This window comes from Gracilinanus agilis, chromosome X (genome assembly GCF_016433145.1).
Source record: "Gracilinanus agilis isolate LMUSP501 chromosome X, AgileGrace, whole genome shotgun sequence".
Lineage (NCBI taxonomy): Eukaryota > Metazoa > Chordata > Mammalia > Didelphimorphia > Didelphidae > Gracilinanus > Gracilinanus agilis.
The window spans coordinates 72,054,328-72,081,827 of NC_058136.1; the positions used below are offsets into that span (position 1 = coordinate 72,054,328).

At 47.1% G+C, this 27,500-nt stretch overlaps 1 protein-coding gene across 1 annotated transcript in view; it reads left to right on the top strand.

Annotated features, from left to right (window-relative positions):
* Window positions 1–27,500, top strand: part of LOC123253767 (rho guanine nucleotide exchange factor 9) — an 87,882-nt gene that overhangs the window by 30,829 nt on the left and 29,553 nt on the right. The window contains exons 2-5 of the mRNA XM_044682911.1: window positions 12,371–12,562; window positions 16,786–16,965; window positions 21,182–21,414; window positions 27,240–27,369. Coding sequence (XP_044538846.1) covers window positions 12,371–12,562; window positions 16,786–16,965; window positions 21,182–21,414; window positions 27,240–27,369 — 735 coding nt within the window. The remainder of the gene's footprint in view (window positions 1–12,370; window positions 12,563–16,785; window positions 16,966–21,181; window positions 21,415–27,239; window positions 27,370–27,500) is intronic.

A 27,500-nucleotide genomic window follows, 5' to 3' on the forward strand; every position in this document is an offset into this window, starting at 1 on the left:
ATCGATTGCCCCCAAAGCCACTGGGTAGCATATGGCAGCTGCGATCCTGACCTTTTGGGAAGCATTAAAAAGGAACCGAGGGGAGGTTGGCTCCGCCGGGCGGGGCCATCTGAAGCTGACTACAGCCAGGCTGGGCCTCGCCCTGAACAAACCAGCCCCCTCCGCATGTTTCCAAGTCTCGGACCCCAGACCGGCCAACAGCTGGTTGGGCTTGACTCGCCTGTGACTCTTCCCTGTCAGTATCCCTGCCGGCTTGGAAGAGCCCGTACTCACTATTGCCCTCATTCCACCCACCAAGAAACCCGAAGGCCCAGAGGGAAGGGCCTTAACTCGTTGGCAAGAGGCAGAACTGAGACTTTGCGCCCTTTCTGGGGCCGCACTCCGTGGGCCTCTAGCCTTCCCTTAATGCTGCGGGGCAGATCCCATCAACCAAGAAAGCCAGAGCGTCAGAGCCCAGATGGCCCTTAGAACATGGAACGGAGCTGGGAGGAGCCTTAGAGACCATTTTGTAGCTCTCTTCCTTCTAGTACTATATCGTGATTCCCCATTCAAGGCCATTTACCAGAATGATCATTTAAAACACTGACATTTTTAAAGTTGGCTCAGTGGTTAGAGACCCAGGCCTGGAGACGGGAGGTCCTGGGTTCAAATGTGGCCTCACACACTTCCTAGCTATGTGACCCTGGGCAAGTCATTTAACCCTTCCCATTCTTCTGCCTTGGAACCAATACTTCTTCTAAGAGACAAGATAAGGGTTTAAATCTTTTTTTAAAGAGATCATCCTTTTAAAGGTACTTAACCCAGTGCCAGGCACGTGAGAGGTGCTTGTTCCCATCTCCCATTGCCTTCCTTCTCCCATCAGGACCTGGTAGAAATGGCAAAGCCCCGAGAGCTAATGGAGGCACCCAAGTAAGACTTCCGGCCCGGCAGTCACTGACCAGTTCACAGCCACTCTTCAGCTCTGGCCAGTAAAGAAGTCCTGAAAGAGCCAATTGGATTATTGTCCAGCCCACGCCCGGCTCTCCACCTTTCCCCACTAGATTGGCAGGAGCCTGGAGCCCAGGCTCCCCTGAAAGCCAGCTGACAACCTCCTCTTCTGCTAAGGTAACCCTGACCCGAAAAAGAAACAGGAAATGAGTCTGCCGTGACCTGCCTGGGCTTGCGAGAGCCGTGCTGGCTCATTGAGATCACCATCTCCTTAGCGAGATGTTCCCCGATCGTTTTTTTTTTTTAATCGTAGGAGGACTAAACACTCCGACTGATGCAGACTTTTTTAACCCCTTACCTTCTGTCTTAGCACTGATACCAGTTATCTGTTCCAAGGCAGAAGAGCAATAAAGGGCTAGGGGAGGGGAGTCAAGTGACTTGCCCAGGGTCACCCAGCTTGGAAGTGTCTGGGTCAGATTGGAACACAGGACCTCCTATCTCCCCACCTGGCTCTCTATCTACTATTCATTTTTTTTTTTTTAAACCTTTACCTTATGCCTTAGAAGAGTGATGAGAGCAAGGCAATAGGGGTTAAGTGACTTGCTCAGGGTTGCCCAGCTAGGAAGTGTCTGAGGTCAGATTTGAACCCAGGACCGCGCATCTCCAAGCCTGGCTCTCTAGCTGCCCCTGAGTTATATCTTTAAACCGTAACCTTCTATCTTAGCATCAGTTCTATTTTTTTTTTAATTTTGAATATTTTCCCCTAGTTACATATTTCATGTTCTTTCCCCCTCCCCCCAACTCCCCCAACCCCCCTTAGTCGACGCACAAAGCATCAATTCTAAAATAGAAGAGTGGCGAGAGCTAGGCAGTAGGGGTTAAGTGACTTGCCCAGGGTCACCCAGCTAGGCCATGTCTGAGGCCAAATTTGAACTCAGGACCTCCTATCTCCAAGCCTGGCTCTCTATCCACTGAGCCACCCAGCTGCCCTAGTTCATACAATTTATTTAGACATGCAAAACCTGCAGAGGCTGGGGGTCCTCCGTTCTATTCTCTTCCTCTCTTGCCAACATTCCTGGCCTTCTAAAGGCTTTTCAGACAACAAAAGAAATAAAGCATGTAGTTCTCCCTCGGATGACCAGATGTGCCAAATACCATACTTTGGTCCTTCAAAATATTCCGAAATTCCCGTCCGAATGATCCATTCCAAAGTTTTCCCAGGAATTGGACGTTCAACCTCCAGGCCTCTAGATTGTACGTTCTCTTCTTGTCGTATGTTCAAAATCCGGACACTTGCCTTTCTCCAGTCTGCCAGGCTTTCCTGTTTTCCGAAATCATGGCAGCTCAGCTGTTCCATCTGCCGCTTCACTTAGCACCTGAGGAGGTTGTTCGTCTGGGCCAAATGACTAATTCATCCCGGGAGGCTCCCTTCCCTCTATCTCCTTACATATCTTGGGGACTTCAAGGGCTCGGTTCGCCATATTTTCCCGTCCATTCGGTGGCAGAGGTCACAGGCACCACCAGAGGAGAAAATGGCGGACAGTGGAAGCTGATTCGTGAGTCCCCTGTGCAGCCACACCGATTCCAGGCGACTTCTCTTCGAAATTCGCTTTTCCTTCTCTTTGCAATTGTTTCTATGGAAAAATGTTTTACGTGACTTCCCATGTAAAACCTTTATCCGATTGCTTTACCGTCTCAGTGACGGGAGGAGGGCAGGGAGAGAATTCAGCACTCCAAATCTAGTTTTAAATGTTAGAAAGTATTTTCATGTGTAATTAGGAAAAAATAAAAGTATTGTCGGAAAATAATATTAATAATATCAGGAATTGTTTCCCTGCGTGTCTTTAGAAACTACATTCTTAAGAAGTTCCTGTCTTTCTAGGCCTGGCTTCCCCCAGGGAATTTTGGTCCATGAGATCCTGCAATTTTTTTTTTTTTACCTTTTTACCTTCTTTTACTCTTACCTTCCATCTTCGAATCTATCCTGTGTATCACTTCCAAGGCAGAAGAGCGGTATGGTTAAGTGGCTTGTCCAAGGTCACCCAGCTACGAAGTGTCTGAAATCAGATTTGAATCCAGGACCTCCCATCTCAAAGGCTGACTCTCGATGCCCCTGATCTGCTATCCTAAAATTTTATGTAAGGGGCAGCTGGGTAGCTCAGTGGATGGAGAGCCAGGCCTAGAGACGGGAGGTCCTGGGTTCCAATCCGGCCTCAGACACTTCCCAGCTGGGTGACCCTGGGCGAGTCACTTGACCCCCATTGTCCAGCCCTTACCTCTCTTCTGCCTTGGAGCCAATACACAGTATTGACTCCAAGATGGAATGTGAGGGTTTAAATTTAAAAAAAAAAATTATTAAAATTTTATGTACATTTCAGATGCTTCCCCACTTTCATCCTCTTCTCCTTCACAAAGTCCCAGTGGGAGTGGACCCTTCCCCACCAATTTCTCATCATTTCCACTCCAGAATAGAATTTTCCCTTTTGATTCCTCTAGCTTTGAAGTATCCAGCTTTCTTTAAGGCAGGTTGAGAAATTATTAGCTGCATTTACAGAGCAACGTTTGAATAATCAAAACCTTCCATTATTGCTCTAACATGCCTCTAGCCTTGGCTGGATGTTCTTTCGACAGAATCGCCCTGATACTTCAATGTCTCAAGAGTTTCTCTTTCTCCCTATTGGTCACTCCCCCCCCCCCCCCCTCCACTGTTCTCTGCCATGATGCTTCATGTTTCTTGAATTTCCCCACATGAGTCTATCTTTTTAATACTTAGTAGATAGTGTTCAAATTGGGCGTCAGACACATCCTGGTTGTATGACCCTGGGCAAGTCACTTAACCCCCATTACTATCCTTCTGCCTCGGGACCAATGCGCATAGTATTGATTCTAAAATGGAAGGTAGGGGTTTAAAAAAAAAAACCAAAAATAGATTATATATATGATATTAAGACCATTTCTTAGAATTTTTTCACTTTATTTTTCTTGCTTTTTTATGACATGTCTAATATAAAAATATGTATCCTTTTGCTTGCCTTCTCAGTGAGTGGGTGGAAGAGGACCTGAAGGGATGGAGAGAACCGGGAGCTCAAAAACTGTTTTAATGTTAAAAAAAAAAAATGAATAATGATTATTATTTTTTTTAAACCCTTAACTTCTGTGTATTGGCTCCTTGGTGGGAGAGTGGTAAGGGTGGGCCATGGGGGTCAAGTGACTTGCCCAGGGTCACACGGCTGGGAAGTGTCTGGGGCCGGATTTGAACCCAGGACCTCCCGTCTCTAGGCCTGACTCTCCATCCACTGAGCTACCCAGCTGCCCCCTCACTTATTTTTTTTTTAGATTCTTTTTTTTTAAACCCTTAACTTCTGTGTATTGGCTCCTTGGTGGGAGAGTGGTAAGGGTGGGCCATGGGGGTCAAGTGACTTGCCCAGGGTCACCCAGCTGGGAAGTGTCTGAGGCCGGATTTGAACCCAGGACCTCCCGTCTCTAGGCCTGGCTCTCCATCCACTGAGCTACCCAGCTGCCCCCAATAATGATTATTAAAAGAAATAAAAATCCCAAAGCATACCTTCTCACTGTACTGACTCTGTCCCCCCACTCCCCCGCTCTGCTATTTACCCGTCTCGGTTTGGGGTACATTCCTCCGGAGCCGTATTCCGGTCATCAGTTTGCCTCTTTGCATTAAGCCTGCTAGTACTTCTTGCTCGTTGCCCAAACTTTGGTCGCTTGCGTATAGGCGTCCGAGGCCGGGGCTTTTGTCGCTGCTTTCTCTCCTGTGATCTCCTGAGCGTCTTAGACGCTGCTCTTTGTCCTTCCTCGTACCCGACGTGGCGGGTGTGCACAAGCCGTTTTCTCTTCTTTCCAGAGCGCAGGGCAATAAAAATTGTAATCAATATGGGGAATCTGAAGAAAGGATTCAGCCTCAACTGGCAACTAAACAATTTAATCCTCCACAATGAGCGGGTCAGAGTCCAAATCAAAGACACAATATGTAATTACATCAAAGAAAGCGATAACAGCGAGGCAGCCGGGCTGCCGGGGCCTAGGAGGGAGGCCCGAGCCAGCTCTCGGGAGAGACCTCGTCTCTCAGTACTTCCATTAACAAGCGGGGCAGAAAGGGAAGGGCGCCGAATTAAAGGTCCTCCCCCAAAAAGGCCTCGAATCTGTTCAGCAACCCTCCCAAGAAGCCCAAGAAGGAAAACGCTCCATATCAAGAGAGAAATTGGAAAAGCTATTAAGATGATTAATCAAATGAGTAGCCAATTTTTTGTAAGATCAATAAAGTAGACAGACCTAGCTGTGGTTCGCTAATTCGATCATTCCCTGCCCCAGGCTTCCCCCTAAAACAGAGACGGGGATCAAATGGCCCAAATTCAAAAATGACATTTCGGGGGGCGCCAAACGAGGACGGCATCAAGGAAGCGTCCCCAAATGCTTAATGAAGTAGATGATTGTTGTTATTATTTTTTGAAACTCTTCCCTTCCCTCTTAGAATCAATACTGTGGATTGGCTCCAGAGCAGAAGAACAGTAAGGGCTAGGCAAGGGGAGGGGGTTAAGTGACTTGTCCAGGGTCACCCGGCTAGGAAGTGCCTGAGGCCAGATTTGAACCCAAATTCTCCAGGCTCTAGGTCTGATCATCCACTGAGCGACCTAGCTGCCCCATAGATGCTTTTTTTTTTTCTTTAATTTAAAAAATAGTTTTACTGATGTCTTGTTTTTACATTACAAACATTTGAAGATTACTTCATTTGTAAGAGGTCCCAGAAAAATAAAAAGCAAAACAGTTAAGTAAGACTAAGAGTACTACTGGGGGGCAGCTGGGTAGCTCAGTGGATAGAGAGTCAGGCCTAGAGACGGGAGGTCCTGGGTTCAAATCCGGCCTCAGACACTTCCCAGCTGGGTGACCCTGGGCAAGTCACTGGACTTCCATTGCCCACCCTTATCACTCTTCCACCAAGGAGCCAATACACAGAAGTTAAGGGTTTAACAAAAAAATAAATAAATAAAAATTAAAAAAGACTAAGAGTGTGGTGATCTCACACAGATGCTTATTTTTATTTATTGATTTTTTGCTATAGGCTACCAAAAGGCTTTTTATTTATTTATTTTTTTAGGTTTTAATCTTGAATATTTCCCCCTAGTTACATATTTCATGTTCTTTCCCTCTCCCCTAGACCCTCCTAACCCCCCTTAGCTGACGCATAATTCCACTGGGTTTTACATGTATTATTGCAGATGCTTATTTTTAAAAAAATAAAGGAGCAGCTGGGTAGCTCAGTGGATGGAGAGCCAGACCTAGAGATGGGAGGTCCTGGGTTCCAATCTGGCCTCAGACACTTCCCAGCTGACCCTGGGTGAGTCACTTGACCCCCATTGCCTACCCTTACCACTCTTCTGCCTTAGAGCTGTTACACAGTATTAACTCCAAGACGGAAGATGAGGGTTTAAAAATTAAAAAAAAAAAAAAAAAAGAAGGAAAAAATATACATATTACCTGGATTAACAAAATAAGAAAAATAAAATAAATAAATAACCAGGTGTTGGGTAGCAATTGAATGAACCGTAGATTATTCCTAACGTCGGGGAAGGGGGATGCTGGGATTGACTTACTTTAAGTGAAATCTACGAGATATTCTAAAAACAATTAACTCCCATACCTAATCAATAATCATTTATTCATCGACTTCTTTGGGTAACCAGGCCTTGTGCCAAGTGCTGGCAAGAAAGCGAAATTCAAAAGATGGTCCCTCCTCGTGGAGCCCACAGTTTTGGCGGGGGGGGGGGGGGGGGGGGATAACATGCAAATGCAGGCAGGCTAAATTGGAACGTTGTACGTCAGAGGTACCAAGCGGTTTCGCACTCCCCCAAAGTGTCTTTATCCTTCCAGAGGAGGCCACTGAATAAAGGTGGGCTCACTGAAACCTTTATTCATGGACTCTTGGCTGTCTTTGGCCCTTTATGCAACGACCTACACGTGATGGCCCCAAAGATATCAGCCCTTGAATGGATGAACTTTAATTTAAAGTATGTTGTTGTTCAGACCCCTTTGCCTCTTGGAGATCCCATTCGGGCTTTTCTTGGCAAAGATATTAGAGCCTTTGCCTAACGGCATACGTTAGTAGGCTTGACCAGTGCTGTCGTTCGGTTCTTCTTGGCTACAAGGGCAGATTCTGCTGGTGATGAAGAGGAATCAGTGGGAAGTAACGACCATGAGAGAAGAAAGCCTCATTGGAGCATTGTTGGCTGGGGAGTCTCTTTTTCTCCAAAAAGGAAGTGACTGTGAGAGACTTGCATTGGAAGAGAAGAGGCCCCAGAACACAGCTTCTGCAGAAGAAAACAGGGCTGGGTTACTATGACTTCAAACTGAGAGTATGGTTATACACTGACACACGAGAAGCAGCATGGCATCGTGGGGCCTTAGAGTTAAGGCCTCCATTCAGGCCCTGAAGTTGATTTTTACTGCTTGTGTGACCCTCCTGCAAGTCACTGACATTCTCAGGGGCTAGACCTGGTGTTCCATCTCTAAGACAGGGCTTCGTTACCTCTGTTGTAGCATGGAAACCTTTGTCAGTCTGGTGACACCTATGGACCAGGTCTTCTCGGCCTAATGTTTTTAAGTGCATAAGATACTTTGGATTGCAAAGGAAGCCAGTTATATTGAAATAGTTACCAAAACATTGTAAAAATCAAGTTCACAAACTCCTGACAAAGTTGAGAGTAAGGGGGCAGCTGGGTAGCTCAGTGGATGGAGAGCCAGGCCTAGAGACGGGAGGTCCTGGGTTCAAATCTGGCCTTAGATGCTTCCCAGCTGGGTGACCCTGGGCAAGTCACTTGACCCCCATCGCCCACCCTTATCACTCTTATGCCTTGGAGCCAATACAGTGTATTGACTCCAAGACAGAAGGTGAGGGGTTAAAAAAAATAGTTAAGAGTAAACACTGAGCTACATAGTTGAGGAAACCTGATATATATGGAGAGAGGGAGAGAGAGAGAGAGAGAGAGAGAGAGAGAGAGAGAGAGAGAGAGAGCAACAGAGAGAGGGAGAGAATGAGAGCATAATTAAACTGACCTTCTGTCTTAGAATCAGTACTATGTGTTTGTTCTAAGACAGAAGAGAAGGGCTGGGCAACAGGGCTTAAGTGACTTGCCCAGGGTCACCCAGCTAGAAAATGCCTGAGTCAAATTTTAACCCAGGACCCCTCCCTTTTCTAGGCCTCGATCTCAGTCCCCTTTAGTTGCCTTCTGTGTATATACGTATTAAGAACATTCCTGATCGTGTCGATTCTGTTAGCATGGCCCAACCATGAGCACTGACTGTCCCTCCGGTTATTTAAGTTGCTTGCTTCTCGAAGACTTGTTTTATAATTGTAGATATAGAAGTGTGGCGTAGTGTACGTTGGTAGTTTGTTTCCCAAATATCATATGGGTTTTGCAGTTGTGTGTACTAAGTCTTGCCTTGCTGTGATTTCATCTCCTGCAATTTGTTTTGGTTGTATGGACACACCGTTGTTCGGTGAGATTATTCTTTATCTTGTTACTTTAAGCCATTTCTTGGCTCAGCTAGCTTTAGAACATTATTAATCTGAGAGACTTTAAAAAGCACAGAGATCTGACTAATCGGAGCATCCTAGATGGAGAGCAGTAAGAGGCCTCAGAGGCCAGCTAGTCCAGCCCCCTCATCTTACCGAGGAGCAAACTTCTTACCTTGTCTCCTGCAGAACGTCAAAGATGTCAGGTCATTGATATCATTTGCCTGTGGTGGTCCACAGTCATGAAGCTAGTTATAATGCCACGATAGGGAACATGATCTTTTTTCTCTCCTGATACTGGTCTGTCTACTAGCAGGGCATTCTTCTGCTTATCTTCTGAATCTCTGGATTGACCAACAATACAAATTAGCATGGACTTTGGCATCGGGACCATCATGATGGAGATGGGGCTTCCCTGTCCTCCTCTCTGGGGGTCTTTTAAGAGCTTGACTGCTAAGTCACAAAGTAGAGGGGTGAGGGGAAGTGAATAAGCATTTATAAGCTGGCTAAGCTAGGCTGAGGGTCACCTAGGGTGGTGGCAGCATCAGAGGAGAGAAGGGAGTATATTCGTGTGTTACAAAGGCAAAATCGATAGCACTTAGCAAAAGATTAGGTCTCGGCTGTGGAGGATGACATTAGAGTGTGAAGAGTTGAAGACGATGCGTACGTTGCGAGCCCGCATGGCCAGGAAGATGGTGGTGTCCTCCACAGTACTAGGACAGACAAGGATCGGTAAGGAGAGCAAAAGACAGCGATTATCTTGGGTTACATCGAATTTCAGAGGAGATGGGGACAATCTAGTTGGAAATTTCCAATGGGAAGTTGGAGATTGGAGTCCGGAGATGAGGGGAGAGGTTAGGTGCTGGCCAGGTAGACCTGAGAATTATCAGCAGTGGTGATCATTGAATCCATGGGAGCTGAGGAGATCACCAGGTAAAGTAGTTATGGAGGGGGAAGCAAAAAGGACCCAGGATAGAATTCTGGGGGACATCTGCCTTTGGTGGATGAAGATATCCTGGAAAGGAGACTGAGAAGGTATGTGGCTACATAGGAGACTCTTGTCTGAGGAGCAGCATAGTAATAATAATGATGGTGACACCTAAATGTCTAAAAAGCTTGAAGGTTTTCCAGAGCACTTTACAAATCTTGTTTCCTGCAAACATCATTTTGTCATCCTCACCACCACCCTAGCAGGTAGATTCTATTATTACTATTCTCATTTTACAGATAAGGAAACTGTGACCAAGGGAGGTTAAGTGACTAGCCCAGAGCCACAGAGATAGTAGTAAGTGCCCACGTCTGTGTTTCAGTTCAGAGTCTGGAAGACTCTGGGACCAGCCCTCTATCCACAGCATCCCCAGCCACCTCTTCGGTCCTGTCATTGAAAACACAACCGAATAGACAGTCAAGGAGAAGAGGGTGTTCATTGGTTGCAGAGATGTCAAGAAAGATAAGGATTGAGAAAAGGTCATTAGATGTGGCCATCAGGAGGTCACACGTAGTGTTGGAGGAAAACGTCAGCCGAACGATGAAGTTGGAAAGCAGATTTCTGCAGAGAGTTAAGAACAGAGAAGAGAAATCGAGTCATCCTTCAGAATAGCTATCTCCAGTGGGTGAGCCACCAAAGTGAGAAATATCATTGACTTGGCTTTGGTATTTGTGTTGATTCTTCTCTTTGGGATTATATTAAGTTGGCAAAGTAGGCACCTGGGTTGATAGCTTTTATATCATTCCAGTCGCTCTTTTTTTCAGGAGTAATAAGGTCCACTTCACCTCTCCCTACCCCAAGTATCTGCTCTCCTCGCCCTCTTTCAGATCAGTCCCTCAAGGAACTCAAAATTACACCACTGCCAGCATGGACCTCTGTGCTTCTGTGGCCTAACCCAGCCGCCCTCGCCACATCTTTGTTTTCCTCAGGACCATTTTGATTTCCCACATAGCACATTAAGGGCTATAATGTTAGAGTACACATGTGTATGAGTCCTATTGCTATTGATAGAGAAAATGGTTTGCTATAGAAATCTTGACAGATCTCTATTTTTCATCTTTTCTTTGACCTTTAGTCCCACCCTTCAGTGTTTGGTATGTTGTTGTTGTCTGTTGCTCAGTCATTTCAGTTGGATCCAACTTTGCGGGACCCCGTGGACCTCCATGGGGTTTTCTTGGCAAAGATCCTGGAGTGGCTCCCCATTTCCTTCACCTTCTTCTCAGAACTCTCCAGTAGGACCTGTCCATCTTAGTTAACCCTTCACAGTACAGCTCATAGTTTTCTATATTAGTATTATTATTTTTTTTCAATTATGTGTAGAAATCATTTTTGCTCATTGTCTTCTGACATTTTGCAGTTTAGGTTATTCTCCCCACCCCTCTGCCTTCCCCTCTCATAGGTGGTAAAGAGTTTGATATAGGTTTTACCAGTGCATACCTCATAGTGGGACAAAGCAGTGATTTTTAGGCAGACAAGAGGTTAAGTGACTTGCCCAGGGTCACACAGCTAGGAAGTTGTTTTTTTTTTTTAATTGAAACATTTTAATTAATTGATTTAGAATATTTTTCTATGGTTACTTTCCCTCCCTTCCTCCCCCCTCCCCCACAGCCAATGAACAATTCCACTGGGTTTTACATGTGTCATTGACCTAGACTTATTTCCATATTATTATTTGCACTAGGGTGATCGTTTAGAGCAGGGGTCGGCAACCTTTTTGGCCGTGAGAGCCGTGCAGTGCTCACAGTGCCGCTCCTGTAACAGCACCTGAAAAAAAATGGACTTTCTGGCTCCTGCAGAAAAAGCCATATCTGGCCCTCAAAAGAGCCAGCTATGGCTCGAGAGCCATACTTTGCCGACCCCTGGTTTAGAGTCTACATCTCCAATCATATCCCCATCGACCCATGTGATCAAGCAGTTGATTTTCTTCTGTGTTTCCACTCCTGCAGTCCTTCCTCTGAATGTGGGTAGCATCTTTTCCATAAATCCCTCAGAATTGTCCTGGGTCATTGCATTGCTGCCAGTACAGAACTCCATTACATTCGATTGTGCCACAGTGTATCCGTCTCTGTGTACAATGTTCTCCTGGTTCTGCTCCTTTCACTCTGCATCAGTTCCTGGAGGTCTTTTCAGTTCACATGGAATTCCTCCAGTTCATTATTCCTTTGAGCACAACAGTATTCAGCTAGGAAGTTTCTGAGGCTACATTTTAAGTCAAGTCTTCCTGACTTTAAGCCCAGTGCTCTCTCCACTGAGCTACCCAGCTTTTCCTAATGTTTGATATAATCTTATTGAAACCAGTTTATGGGATCATAGTTGGGTTTCTTGCCAAGCTTTATGAAAATTTGGTTTTTCCCTCCACTGCTTGCTGTTTTTAAGGCAATACTGTGGGGGGCCAGCTAATCACTTAACTGCAAAAGACTGGCCACTGGATACTCTTATGTCTTAGAATGGATTCTAGGAGGAGCAGCTGGGTAGCTCAGTGGCTGGAGAGCCAGACCTAGAGATGGGAGGTCCTGGGTTCAAATGTGGCCTCAGATACTTCCCAGCTGGGTGACCCTGGGTAAGTCACTTGACCCCCATTGCCCAGCCCTTACTGCTCTTCTGCCTTGAACCAATACACAGTATTGATTCTAAGATGGGAAGGTGAGGGTTTTTTTTTTTAAATAAAAATAAAATAAATAAGGCAATACTGCTAATACTCTTTCGTCATCTTTCGTTAGATTTTACAAGTGTTTGTCTTTCTAAAGTAACACTGAACTTAGCTTCCACATCTCTTGCAGGGTGATTAAGTATTTTCTAAGTGAGGAGTTTCCTAGTCCCTTTTGGCCTTCAATTTGTGGTAATTAATTTGTTTCCGTTAAAATTCCTTAGAAAATAGTGACAGTCTATCTTTTTTGTTCATTTTCGCTCCCTTTTTCTCCTCCTAGCTGTGGGTGAACCAGGAAGACGGTGTGGAAGAAGGGACCAGTGAGGTACAGAATGGGCACCTGGACCCCAATGCCGACTGCCTCTGCCTGGGCAGATCACTGCAGAACCGGGACCAGATGCGGGCCAATGTCATCAATGAGATCATGAGCACCGAGCGCCACTATATCAAGCACCTCAAAGACATATGTGAGGTAAGCCAAGGAGTGCCCCGTAGGTGGCCGGGACCTCCTGAATGGGAGAATCCGAGAGTATTCAGCAGCTCTACCTTTCTCTCATATCTGGAACAAGACATTTTCATTTCCTGGAGGCAATGTGTTATGGTGGAAAGAGCCAGGAGACCTGGGTTCGAGTATCAACCCTACGGAGTCTAGGCATTACGTTGGCAATAAAACCTAACTTCCTCAATCCTTCAGTTCCTCCTCTATATGGGGACAAGAGGTGGAAGAAAGACCCTTTTTACAGTAATGTGCTGTACAAATATTAATTATCATTATTCTCTGTGCCTCATCTTCCCCATTTGCAAATTGGAGACAAGAAGAATTAGCCTTGCCTGGAGCAAACATAAAAGTCCACCTTGGGCCTTGGATCTCTGCTCTTCCAGTGTGACCTCTCGGGCAAAAGGTCAGAAATAAGCTGATGGCATCTTCTGGACTCTGACTCTGAAAGCCACAGCTCTGTTCTCAGGGCTCTTTTCTTCCCCTCCCCCAACTTCCTGGCATTGGCCTTCATGCACACACCTTTCTCGGAGGAGAATTCTATTTGGAACCAATAGGCCCCAGTCTGAAGGCTAGCTTGTTCTCTTACTCGCAACCTTGAAACCCTGTGATATGGGTACTTGGCGAGCCTTGTGTCATTCATCAGGGTATCCTGGACACCACGAGGGCGGACACGATGACCCGCTCCCCCGATTCCCCGACACCAGATCGAGACGGTTTTCCCTCTCTCCCTAAACCGCATCCTAATCCAGACTTCAGCAATGGATAACAGCTCCTGCTTCTCTAACACTCTCCAGCTTATAATAACCAGATCCCAAGGCACCTTTCTATGGCTCTAAATGACAGGAGACTCATTGAGCTGCATCGGTATAGGGAACTTTCTCACCAGGAATTCCCCGTACCGATGAAATCACAGGTTGGTCCTTCTTCCGTTGGTTCTTGTTTTTGTTTTTTTAACATTTTTGAATTCGAAATTCCCTCCCTTCCTCTCACACACCCACTGAGAAGGCAAGTAATATATCAATTATACATGTGAAATCATGTAAAACCAATTTCCACATTAGCCATATTTCAAAAAAAAAGGAAGAAAAATAGAGGCAATTAGACTTCAGTTTATACTCAGAGTTCATCAGTTCTCTCCAGAGGGGAGAGCATTTTTTTTCCTCCTGAGACCTTTGGAATTGTCTTGGATCATCGTATGATCAAAGTAGCTAAGTTTTTCTCAGTCCGATCACCATCGTGACATTGCCGATACTGTATGCAGTGATCTCCCGGTTTGTCTTACTTTCCTTTCCGTCAGTGCACATAGGTCTGGTCGTGTTTTTCTAAAAGCACCCTCTTATCTATTCTTTCTTTATTTCTCCTGTACAAATAGATTCTTTTCCTTTGTCTTTTATCTCTGGGATACAGAAGTGGTAGCGGTACTGCTGGTCCAAAGGTAGTCACAGTTTTATAGCCCTTTGGGCATATTTCCAAGTTGTTCTCCAGAATAGCTGGACCAGTTCACTCCTTCACCAGTCCTTCATTTGTGTACCCGTTTTCCCCTCATCCCCTGCAGCCTTTGTCATTTCTGATGAATGTGAGGTGGTACCTCAGAGTTTTAATTTGCATTTCTCTAATCAGTAGTGATTTCAAGCATTTTTCCCCCATGACTATAGATAGCTTTGATTTCTTCTGAAAACTACCAGTTTATATCCTTTTGACCATTTATCAATTGGTGAATGGCTTGTATTTTTATAAATTAGAATCAGTTCTGTACTCAGTATATGAGAAATGAGGCTTTAATCAAAGGCATACAATTTTTTCAATATCTCATTGTCTATGATATCTTTTAGCATAATGTAGTTTCCTTGATTATCTCTTTTAATTAGGTCTATTTTTACTTTTGCTTTGTCTGAGATCATGATTGCTATCCCTTCTTATTATACTTCAGCTCAAGCATATTAGATTCTGCTCTAGCCCTTTATTTTAACTCTTTCGTGTGTGTCTCTTGTAAACAATGTGTTAGGTTCTGGTTTCTAATCGATTCTGCTTGCCACTTCCATTTTATGGGTGAACTCATTCCTTTTACAGTCATAGTCATATTTACTAACTATGTATTTCCCTTCGTGCCATTTTCTTCTTGTTTCCTCCCCCTGCCCCCACCCCTTATCCTTTCCCTCCTGAAAAGTCTTATTTTGCTTCTAAAGAATACCTCCCTTTCATCATCCCTTCCCTTTCTTCTAGCCCCTTCCCCTCCTATTTCTTCATTGGATAAGTTATGTTTCATAACTGAATATTATGTCTCTCTTTGAACCAATTCCAATGAGAGTGAGGTTCAAGCTTTGGCTCTCCTCCCTCTACGGTTAAAGCTCTTCCTTGCTTACTTTTATGAGAGAAGAAATGTCCCCCTTCTACCTCTCTCTTCCTCCTCCTTCCAATGCATCCCTCTTTCTCACCCCTTCATTTTATTTGGAGATATTTCCAGCATAATTGACCTATGCCCATGTCATCTATCTAACTTCCTTTTAACTACTCTACTAATGATGAAGTTCTTAGGAGTTATATTTATCATCTCTCCATTTAGGAATTTAAATAGTTTTAACTTCATTAGATTCCCTTTCTGATTACTCTTTATTGTTTACCTTTTTATGCTTTTCTTGTGTCTTGAGTTTGAAAGTCACATTTTCTGTTTAGCTCTGGTCTTTTCATTAGCAATGCATGAAAATCTTTTATTTCATTAAATATTAATTTTTTCTCCTGAAGAATTACACTCAGTTTTGCTGGATAGTTTATTCTTGGTTGTAATCCTAGCTCCTTTGCCTTCTGGAATATTATAGTCCAGGTTCTCTACTCCTTTAATGTGGAAGCTTCCAAATCTACTGTGATCCTGTCTGTGACTCCGTGGTATTTGAATTGTTTCTTTTTGACTGCCTGCAGTATTTTCTCCTTGACCTGGGTGCTCTGGAACTTGGCTATAATATTACTGAGAATTTTCATTTTGAGATCTCTTTCAGGGGGTGATTGGTATATTCTTTCCATTTCAATTTTACTCTCTGGATCTAAGATAGCAGGGCAATTTTCCTTGTTAATTTCTTGAATCATGATATCTAGGTTCTTTCTTTGATAGTGGCCTTCAAGTAATCCAGTCATTCTTAAATTATTTCTCCTCAATCTGTTTGCCAAGTCGGTTGTTTTTCCAATGAGATATTTCACATTTTCTTCTATTTTTCATTCTTTTGACTTTGTCTTATTGTTTCTTGATGCTTTATGGAGACATTAACTTCCACTCATGCTACTGTTTTCAGAGCTTGTGCTAGAAGTCTGCAGGTTTTTTGGTGCTTCTTTGGTGGTGTTTTCTGGGTGAGAGCTGTGGTCACTGTTCTTTTGGTCCACACTCTGGTCTTACCCAAAAAGGGCCCCTGGTGCCTTATGACCAACTGCCAGTGCTCCTTTCTGCCCTGGAATTATGGCTTAGAACTACATATGGACTCCAGAGATGGCAGCTATACCCAGTGCCAGCAAAGAGCCCCTATAATCTCTTTCTGAACTGTTGTCTGACACCCTTTATTGTCTTCAGGTATAAGAAAAATGTAATATGCTGACCTTTTGTTGGCTCTGCCTCTCCCCAATTTGCTTTGAGACATTATTTTATTTTATTTTATTTTATTTTTTTAACCCTTAACTTCGGTGCATTGTCTCATAGGTGGAAGAGTGGTAAGGGTGGGCCATGGGGGTCAAGTGACTTGCCCAGGGTCACCCAGCTGGGAAGTGGCTGAGGCCGGGTTTGAACCCAGGACCTCCTGTCTCTAGGCCTGACTCTCACTCCACTGAGCTACCCAGCTGCCCCTGCCCCCTTGAGACATTATTTTAAAGTGACTTAGAAGAGAATGTTGAGAGAATTCAGCTGAGGGGCTATACCTAATCTGCTATCTTGGCTCTACCTTCCATTTTTTTTAACCCCTCCCCCCCCTCCATCTTAGGATCAATATGGTGTATTGTTTCCAATGCAGAAGAACAGTAAGGGCTAGGCAATGGGGTCGAGTGACTTGCCCAGGGTCACCCAGCTAGGAAGTGTTTGAAGTCCATTGTTTTTTAATTACAGAGATTCAACTGGATGGATTCTGGGATGGAGTCTGGCTTGCTACAAACAGAGTTCAGTGGGTTGGCTCTCCCTGGGTAGCCCCTTGTCATTGCGGCCTTTCTTCTCTCCCATGCAGGGTTACTTGAAACAGTGCCGAAAGAGGCGGGACATGTTCAGCGATGAGCAGCTGAAAGTGATTTTCGGCAACATCGAAGACATCTACCGGTTTCAGATGGGCTTTGTACGTGACTTGGAGAAGCAGTATAATAATGAGGACCCACATCTCAGTGAGATCGGGCCCTGCTTCCTGGAGCACGTGAGTCTCTTTGGGCCTGCTGGGTGGAGGGAGATGGGAGAGGCAGGCTGCTTGAAAGGGCGGAAGGCTCAGGAGAGCCAGGCCAAACTCACTCCTAGTCTGCATTTCACCCCTGCCAAGCTGGAGGCAATAGCAAGCGATCACACTTGAGCCCGACCATGTTGGGGATGGGAAGAATGTTGGTGAAGACTGGTCTCATTTCCTAGCTCTTTTCTCCATCGGCCCTGTAACCTTGGGCAAGTCCGTTCCATGCTCTAGACTTAGATTTTTCTGTCAAACGAGGCCATCGTTGAAACAGCCTGGCGTAGTGTGCTGCTGTGTGACCCTGCGCCGGTTGGATAACTTCTCCATACCTCAGTTTCCTGAACTAAAAAAAAAGAACATAGTCGGACAACAGTACCCCGAAGATCCCTTCTAGCTGAGACCGTGTAACAGAGCCCTAGAGGGGATCAGGAACCTTGAGTCTTCTCCCCAAACCCTAAACTCCCCTGGACCCCATCTCCGTCCCTTTTCAGACCACTGGGGGAAGACCACCATCTGCCCCAATCAGCTCCTGGTGGGCCACTTCACAACAATTTGAAGAAGGCATCATTGTAGGTTTCCATGGCCCAATGTTGCCCGTAACCCCCAAAGGGGCTTCCTTTCGGCTTGAGTAGGCCGGGTCCTGTTGGATTTGGTTTTTGATCAGGATGTTGACTCACTTAAGGACTTCGTCCCTGAGGCTGTCCTTCCTAAGCACTTGTAGGCAGGCTGTGGGAAGCGGGGCCAGATGAAGGTCTGGAGGGACCTCCTGTTAAACAAACACTTAGGGAGCCATTCACCCCATTTGCAGGGAGGCCTCTGGGGTTTAACAGTCTAAGGGGGAAGGGAGGGATGGAAATGGATGGGAATCGAGATTATTACAGAGGTCCATTGGCTGGAGCACTTGGCTTGGAGTCAGAAAGACCCGAGTTCATATTCTGTCTCTTGATACTTGCTGGGTCCCCTGAACCAGTCACTAAACTTCCCTGGGCCTCAGTTTCCTTCTATTAACGAGGGCGTGATTTTTGGTTGCCTCTAAGGTCTCTTCGACCTTGGGAATCTATCATCTTATCTTCTAAATTTGAAAGAGGCCAATTTAGCCTGACCTCCATCATTTTCTAGAGAAGGATACCAAGACCCGGGGAGACTTAGTAATTTTGCCCAATTCACAGAAGCAGTAAGCTTTCCCGGTGTGATGCGAACCCGCTTCCTCACACCCTAGAGCCATTGTTCCTTCCCCTATCCCTTTCTGACTTCCACGTTGCTCTTTCTTCCTTCTTTTCTCCATCTTGAAGCGACTGAGTCAGCCTAGATTCTGAAGGACCTCAGGGGGCCTCTTGGCTTTAGGCCTCTTCCCTGGGGGCCACTGAAGGGCTGTTTTAACTTTGGCCCAGTGCTAGCCTGGGGAGCCTCCCCGGATCTTCTCATTTTGAGGTGGTAGCTAGACAGCAAGGTGTCTGCTGAAGCAGGAACTAGGAGAGCCTTGGGGGATGGCTGGATCTCCCCATCCCAGAAGGCCAGCTTGGCTGGAGGAATTGTGGGAGACAAGTGGCTTGACAGTGACGACCTCTCTCACCACTTGGGCCATGGCCATTTGCCCTTTCTGTCCTTACTTAGCCCTTAGCCTTGGTTACCTTGTAGGTTGGAGCTTGCTCTTCCCTATCCCGGCTCCCTTGGCCAATCCATTATTAGTGGTAATCATGGACAGCCCCCATGCCTAGCATACAGTAGGGGCCTGTTAAATGCTTCTTAATTCATCGGTCTAGTGGCTAGTGTGAGGCAAAACTATAATATTTCTGCCCCGAAGGGGAGATGGCGCCAGTCTCCATTGGCACGTAAATTAGTAGGGTAGAGGCCAGAAGCTTCTTGGGCAAAGAGGACACTACAAATGCCGTGCCACGGGAGCCCTGGGTCGTAGGGCACTTAAACCCAAAGGCCAGGCAGGGAGACCAGAGGAGTTAAATGAGGAGGTCTCTATCACCCAAATGATTGTTTTCCTCACATAATCATTGGCAGTATGAGATTGGAAAGGACGCTTTAGAATCAGAAGATTGGGGTGGGGTGTGGGGAGAGGCTAGGTGACACAGTGGATAGAGCACCAACCCTGGAATCAGGAGGACCTGGGTTCAAATCTGGCCTCAGACCTAGCTGAGTGACCCTGGGCAAGTCACTTCACCTTAATTGCCTAGCCTTTCTTGCTCTTCTGTCTTAGAGTTGATACTAAGGCAGAAGGTGAGGGTTTAAAAAAAAATTAGTACTCAGGAGCCACTAGATAGCCTAGTGGATAGAAACCAAGCTTGGAATCAGGAAGGACCTGGGTTCAAATCTGGCCTCAGACCTAGCTGAGTGACCCTGGGCAAGTCACTTCACCTTAATTGCCTAGCCTTTCTTGCTCTTCTGTCTTAGAGTTGATACTAAGGCAGAAGGTGAGGGTTTAAAAAAAAATTAGTACTCAGGAGCCACTAGATAGCCTAGTGGATAGAAACCAAGCTTGGAATCAAGAAGACCTGGGTTCAAAACTGGCCTCAAATACTTCCTAACCATATTACCCTGGGAAAGTCACTTAACCCTGATGGCCTACCCCTTGCCCTTTGTTTGAGTTATTTCTAAGATAAAAAGTAGAGGTTTGGGGGGAAAAAGAAGACCTAAGTGGGAAAGGGGTGGAAATCAGATTCCCTCCCTAGGCCTCAGTTTCCTTCCCTGTAAAATACAATGGCGTAGGACTAGACTGTCCGGGTTCCCTCCCAGCTGGAGATTTCAATGAGCTCAGCCACGGAATATTTTCTCCAAATGACTGAGACACTGTCACACTCAGAACTGTTCCCTGCAGCCTTCATATTGACTTTGAAAACCACAAATGAACATTCTCCAATTTATTTGGTATTTTTATGATTCTGCTCAACATTTCCTAATGGCGTTTTAATCTGGTTGGTGATGTATTCCAGAGTGTTGCGGGCCACTCAAGCATGGTGGGCAGTGATGCCTTTGCCTTAGATCATAGAATGTTCCAGCTAGAAGTATCCTCAGGTATCATATTGTCCAAACCTCTCGTTTTACAGAGAAGGAAACTGAGGTCCAGAGATAGGGAAAGGGACTTGGCCATGGTCACTACAATTAGTAATCTGTAGAACAAGGATTTGAACCCAATACCTCTGACCCCAAATGATATGCTCTTCCCATCATGCCCCTGTACTCTTTTTTTTTTTTTTTTTAATCATTACCTTCTGGCTTAGACTCAATACTGTGTATCGGTTCCAAGGCAGAAGAGTGGTCAGGGCCAGGCAACGGGGGTGAAGTGACTTGCCCAGGGTCACACAGCTGGAAAGTGTCTGAGGCCAGATTTGAACCCAGGACCTCCCGTCTCTAGGCCTGGCTTTCTATCCATTGAACCACCTAGCTGCCTCCTAGCTTTGGGCTTTTCTTAAGAGCATGTCTCCTCTCAAGGAGCCCCAAAGTGAACAGGTATGACCCAGGGAGTTGTCACAGCTTTTGAGGATTCCATAGATGCTATGAGAAAATTGAGTCCAGCAAAGAAGGAGGGTCTCACATCTAGAATTTTAATGAATGGGATCTCAAGAGGCAGCTGGGTAGCCCAATGGATAGAGAGCCAGGCCTGGAGATGGGAGGTCCTGAGTTGCAATCTGGCCTCAGCCACTTCCCAGCTGTGTGACCCTGGGCAAGTCACTTGACCCCCATTGCCCAGCCCTTACCACTCTTCTGCCTTGGAACCAACACACAGTAGTGATTCTAAGAGGGAAGGTAAGAGTTTCAAAAAAAGATGGTGCCTCAAATCTAGCAGAAGATTTCTGATTGCAGAAGGCTGCCATACGGTAGTCCTTCTCTACATTTTGTACCATGGTGGGCCCATTGGCAGTCTGGTGAAGTCTGCGGATCTCTTCCCAGAATAATCTCTTCAAACGAATAAAGCAATATTTCTAAGATTACAAAGGAAACCAGTTGTTTGAAAACGTGGTTACCAGATATTTTTACAGCAACTTCAGGGAGCCCTAGTTAAGAATAAGAACTCATGCTATAGTATAAAGAGTAATGTAAGTTCTTGAACAAGTCCCTTCCCTGAAGCCTCATTTTCCCCTTCTGTAAACTGGAGGTGATTGTACTACTTGACCTCTACACTCATCCAAGAGCCTATGCCTCATGCCACCTCTTTCCCTTGCCTCCTCTCTTTCTCCTGCAGCAAGATGGCTTTTGGATCTATTCGGAATATTGTAACAATCACCTGGACGCATGCATGGAGCTCTCCAAGTTGATGAAAGATGGCCGCTACCAGCACTTCTTTGAAGCTTGCCGCCTGCTACAGCAGATGATTGACATTGCCATCGATGGCTTCCTCCTGACCCCAGTGCAGAAAATCTGCAAATATCCACTACAGCTGGCAGAACTCCTGAAGTACACAGCCCAGGACCACAGGTAAGCTGCCTGGCCTGTGCAGGTTTGGGGCCTACTGGGGGCCAATAGGCTGGAGGTCCTGCTCCACATAGAGCCTCGCGAGGGGTAAAATGTGGGACTGGAGAGGACCCTTTTTCGACACTGGTATTCTAGTGTTACAAGCTGAAGCGGAGGGACCTTGGGCAGGTAGGTCTTCCTTTCTGAGTTTGTTTCTTCCTCAGAGAAATGGGCATCATCATGTACATACTGCCTGCCTTACTGGGCTCTTGGGAAGATCAAATCAAAGAATATGAAAGTACTTGAAAAAAGTACAGTGTAAGCATGAGTAGTATGATTGCTTCCATTCTTCATGTTACCCATTATATGAACAATGGCCCTGGGGCAAGTCACTTAACTCTCAGCCTCGTTTTCATTTTCTGTAAAGGGAGGGAGTTGGTTGGGTCTTTCAGTTTTCCTTTTTCTGTTCTGAGGCCCCTCCCAGCTCTGTCACTCCCTGTTCTAAGGCCCCTCCCAGCTCTGATGGCGTCCCCCTGTTCCAAGGTGATTCCCATTTCTGATATTCCATCCTCTATAGTTCCTCTCATAGCTCTGACCTGCTGGGTCCTTAAGTCCCCCCCAGCTCTAACACAGCCTCTGTTCTAAGTTCCCTTCTATCTATGACATTCCAAAGCCCCTCCCAGCTTTGCCGTGGTGTGTCCGAGGCGCCCCCCCCCCCCCAGCTCTGGCATTCTTTGAGTACATGGGATCAAGTCTGTAACCTTGGCCTTGTCCACTCTGAGCTTAGCTAATCAGCTCAGACTAAACAAGCCAAGGGGAACGGAGGTGCTTCTCTTCTCCTGTCTGATTCTCATTAGGCCCGCTGCCTGCTTTGCTTTGGGCCCGAGGTCTGATTTCCTCTGGGCTGCCTTTCAGCGCTGGACTTCGAAGGCCTCTGATTTGGTTTACGTGAAGGAACTAGAATAGTTTGCTGCTTTCATCCTCAGCTTCTCCTGGCCAGCCCCGGCCCCCGCTTGGGACTCAGCCCCCTAACGTGTGTCGGTGCTCCAGAATCCTGCTGACCGTGTGACCCCGGCTTGGAATTCTCTGCATAGAACCAGACCCACTGAGGCCCAGCAGAGAGCTCATTAGGCTGCAGATTCCAACACGCTTCCATCTCTCTTGAACAGAGCCAGCTAGAGCCCAGGCACAGGGTGTCCCAGAACCTGCGTTCATCTACAACATGCCTTTTCTTTCCATGGGCCTCCTACTCTGCGGCTCTTTCTCCTCAAGAGGGCCACAAGGTGGAGGAGAAACCGTGGGCCTAGGAGTCAGACGAGCCGAGGGAGGCTCCTGGCCTCGCCCTTCTCTCATTGGCTGCATGGCCTTTTCTGGGCCCCGGCTTCTCCACGGGATAGGCTGGGCCTAGATCGGCTCAAAGGTTCTGTAGGCTACCTCTGACATGGCACGTTCTAAGTTCTGCAGTCTCTTGCCAATCCTTTCCTTGAAAGGGTTCTTGGTTTTCATTCAAGTAAGTTCCCCATTTTCCTTCAGCTCTTCCCCCCTGAAGTTGTTATCCTCTTTTCTGATCTTGGTCTTTGGCTCCCTCTGTCATCCTCTCTGTTTCTGCCTCTATTTCCCTCTGTCTCTATCTCTTTCTCTTCCCCCTAAAGTTATCACCTTTTCTGGTCTTGCTCTCTCTCTCTCTCTCTCTCTCATTCCCCACCTCACTGTCTCTTTCTTGTCTATTTCCCTCTGTCTCTGTATCTCTTCCTTACTCTAATTCTGGTTCTGTCTTTTCTCTCCTCTTTTTTCTTCTCTGTCTTTATCTCTTCTCCCTCCCTCCATTCTCTGTCAGCGTTTGTTCCTCCCTTCCTTGTCTCTCTTTGTCTCTCTCCCTCTCCTCTCTTCCCTCTCTCGCTCCATTCCGTAGCCAATGGCAGCCTGTTATTACTCCCTTCACCCTCTCCCTGGGCTGGATGGAAAGCCAGCGGTCTCGGGAATTGTGCAACAGAGGCATTAGCCTGGGTCAGGCCTGGACTCCTGCCTGAGGGCCTCTCGTGGACCCTGGTCAAACGGAGTTATTAGCTCACTCTTATTCAGTCAGAGCACCTGAGCAGAAATATTTGCCCTCAGTTTTCTTCTCTGTTGGATGAAGGGGTTGGCCTAGTTAGCCTCTGAGGTCTTTCCGTTCTCTCTGATCCTGGGACCCTCCTTAGGGCATTGGACTTGAAGTTTGAAAGACCTGTGTTCAAATCCTGCCTTAGAAACTCGTTGTATGTCCTTTCCCCTACATGGGCCTCAGTTTCTTCATCTATAAAATGGCAGAGTTGGACCATATGGCTTCCAATGTCCTTTCTATCTCTTGATCTAAGATCTTATGGATGTGCTTATCAGGAAGGGCCTGGCACCTTCCAACGGCAGCCTGAGGTTTCAGGAGGCTCCCTTGGCCCAGCAGAGCACTGGCGGTGACCATCTGGCCCCAACACAAGCCCTTCGTTGGACAGAGGAAAACACTGAGGCACAAACAGGGGGTAGGCCTGGAGTTCGTGGTAGGGTTGGGGCTAGGATTCTCTTCACTATGAACCCTGTTCACAAGGCTCATTATGGTCCTGCAAATCTGGGACTATAATCAGCCTTGTGAACAGGGCTCTCTGGGTGCCTTTAGGGAGCTTATAGTCTAGTCCGAGCATATGAAACCTTCCTAGCATCTTGATGACGCTACAGTGGATAGAGCACTGTGCCTGTAGTCAAATCCAGACCCAGAAATTTCCTAGCTGTGTGACCCTGGGCAAGTCACTTCACCTGTAAAATGAGCTGGAGAAGGAAATGGCAAATTCTCCAGTTTCTCTACCACGAAAACCCAAAATGGGGCCACGAGATCTGACCTCAGATACTTCCGAGCTGTGTGACCCCGGGCGAGTCAGTTCACACTGTTTGCCTCAGTTTCTTTATCTGCAAAATGAGCCGGAGAAGGAAATGACAAATCCTCCAGTATCTTTGCCAAGAACACCCCAGTTCTGGGGTCACAGAAAGTGAGACGTGACTGCAGAACAAGTGAAGGAGGGCGTGTAAATGTCCCATTAAAGGGGCAAGGATCCAGTTGTAAGTGCCACTTAGCGAGTGCCTTTTCTGTGCCAGGGACCACGCTAGGCTACAGCTAGGGAGACAGAAAGAGAACAATCCCTGACCTTAAGATGTTTCCATTCTATTGGGAGAAATCCTGGAGCTTCAGTCTAGGGACGGGAAGTGGCGCATTAGGGTGGCCCAATGGGATGTCCATCTCCTTAGCAAAGAGAACCATCAGCATTTTGTGCTGTGGAAGGGCAGGAGGGTCAAAGGTCAGGATGCCAGCAGGGCAGGCAGCTCGGTACAGGTACCCAAGCTCAGGAGGTCTGCTGGCTGGCTGGCATGAAATCGGGAAGGTGGCTCAGAGTCTGCAGTAAGTTACCCAGGCTCCTCTGCTGGAGGGTGTAGACCAAGCAGGCACTTTGGAAAGCCCAAGGAGGAAGCGTGTTCCCTACTAGAGGTGTGTTCAGACATAAGGAACAGAAAAGTCCCAGAGGGTACCCAAGGGAAGGAGATCAATAGAGTAGAGCCTGGGTCCAAGCCCTGCGTTCCGGGAGCAGATTTCACCCAGTGGGTTCATCAGTCTGCTTAGTGGCCTCGGGGCAGAGAGCTTAGCTAAGGAAGGAGAAGTCGGCCTCTATTTCCTCACCTAAAAGTCCCACGTGTTTATCCACTTTTTTTCCAACCTGTAGAAAAAAATGGGCGAGGGGGGGGAGCAGCTTATATTTAGAAACCGATTTTGGGGGGAGAATGTGGGGTGGATGCTTCCTGAGGCCAATCAGTGGGCGCCTCAGGGCAGAATCCCAGGCCTTCAGACCGCATCTACACCTTCTGGCCTTCACAGGACTGGCCGCCCACAAGGCATCCTTGTTCCAAGATCTGCTGAGAAAATCCAGATGTTTTGGTTGCTATAGTGATCACCGAGGCAGCAGATTCGGGTGGGGGTGACATGCGTTCCCAGCATGTGGGTTGAGTTAGAGAAGGGAGCAGAATCCAGCAAGAAGGAATGCTGGACAGATGCCTTCCCTCTCCAGTGACCTGTGGTGGTGGGAGAGTGAGTGCCTGAGACTTGGGGGCCAGCTGCAGAAGGCCCCAGGGGCTCTTGGGAGCTCTATTCCACCTCCCATCAGTCAAGTCTTAACTCTCAGTGGCTTCTGGGGCTGCGAGAACTTCCTCCAGCTATAACGATCCCAGCCCTCCCTTGTCCGCTCAGTGGAGATTTCACCCACCTGTGTCCTCCCATAAAGCCCCTCCAGGTGCAGCCCAGAGCCCAGGGCTTGGCTTTGGGGGCTCTTCAATAAATGCCCCACCCCAGGGAGATAGCCTGAGCCTCGGGAAGCTCAAATTTGTGCCAGAGCATTCTTCAAAATGGTACCAGCCATGGGGCAGCTGGGTAGCTCAGTGGGGTGAGAGTCAGGCCTAGAGACGGGAGGTCCTGGGTTCAAACCCGGCCTCAGCCACTTCCCAGCTGTGTGACCCTGGGCAGGTCACTTGACCCCCATTGCCCACCCTTACCACTCTTCCACCTATGAGACAATACACCGAAATCAAGGGTTTAAAAAAAAAACAAACAAAATGGTACCAGCCTGGGAGAGCCCAGGGACTGTACTCCTTGGGTAGAGCGCCCCCACCCTCACCCCCTTTTGTTAAACCCTTACCTTCCAGCTCAGAAGCAATACTGAGTATTGGTTCCTGGGCAGAGGCAATAGGACCGAAGTGAAGGCCCACAGCTGGGATTTTTAGAAAAGCTTTACCGTCCATTTTCGAATCAATGCAAAGTATCAGTTCTAAGGCAGAAGAGCAGGAAGGGCTAGGCAATGACTTGCCCAGGGTCACCTAGTTAGGAATTATCTGATGCTAGATTAAAACTCAGGACCTCCCATATCTGGGCCCGGCTCTCTATCCACTGAGCCGCCCAGCTGCCTCTTTGGGAAGGGCCCTCTTTAAGTCGCCTTTAACCTCACTGAGCCGTAAAGGAGCCTTCGTAAAGGAGCCTACAAATGCAACCATTGAACTTTGTGGTTTTTTTTGTTTTTTGTTTGTTTGGTTTTTTTTTTTTTTTTTTTTTTTTTGCCTGTAGCATGCAGGGACCATAAAATACTGAACAGAGAAAGTCTAGACTGGCAGAGACCTTCAAGCCCAGAACGGCCCCTCTCAGAGGTTCATTAGAACTTAGAATGTCCAAAGTGGGAGGGACCTTTGATCTGGCACTCTGCTGGCTGAGGACAGTCACCTGAGACATTCTAGAAGAGATAGTGAGACAGCAGGAGAAACGGGGACGGTTGTTCTCCATGTTGCCTGTCCCCAGCTTCTTTTCTCTCCCAGGGCCCCTACATGGGGTCGGGGCTCAGGAAGGTTCTCTTTTCTTCCCAGCTTACTACCATAGTTTCTCCTGGTTTCAGCTGCTTCACCCGTAAGCTGATGGGACTTGTACTAGATGGCCCAGGAAGTGGCTCCTTTGCTCGGACATTCGCGGTTCTAAGGCCTCTCCCGGCTCTGATGTTGTCTGTTCCGTGGGCCCTCCCAGCCTCCCGTGTCTGACCTCCGTTGTCCTAAGGCCCTTCCTAGCTTTGCCGCTCCTTGTCCCCTTCACGGCGTTGGCCTTCCCTGTTCTAAGGGCTCCTTCCTCTCCAAATGGCCTTGCTCCCAGGCCTCTTGCAGCTCTGACGTTGTGTGGTTTTAGGCCCGTTCTCGCTCTGCTGGCTGTGATTCCGAGTTCCTCCCGGCTCTGCCAGGGCCCCCTGGGCATCCTGCACTGACATGACTTCATGGGCCTTCTTCTCCCTCTTGTGTCTCCACAGCGACTACAGGTATGTTGCAGCAGCCCTCGCCGTCATGAGAAACGTGACCCAGCAGATCAACGAGAGGAAGAGGCGTCTGGAGAACATTGACAAGATCGCCCAGTGGCAGGCCTCGGTCTTGGACTGGGAGGTAAGAGTCGGGAATTGGCCCTTGGGCTGTCTGTCCAAAGGCAATGGAAGCGTGGCCTGAGAGCAGCGAGAAAGAGAAGGAGGGATGGGATGGCTAATAATGGAGAGAAAGAGATGCCGTGTCGTCATCAT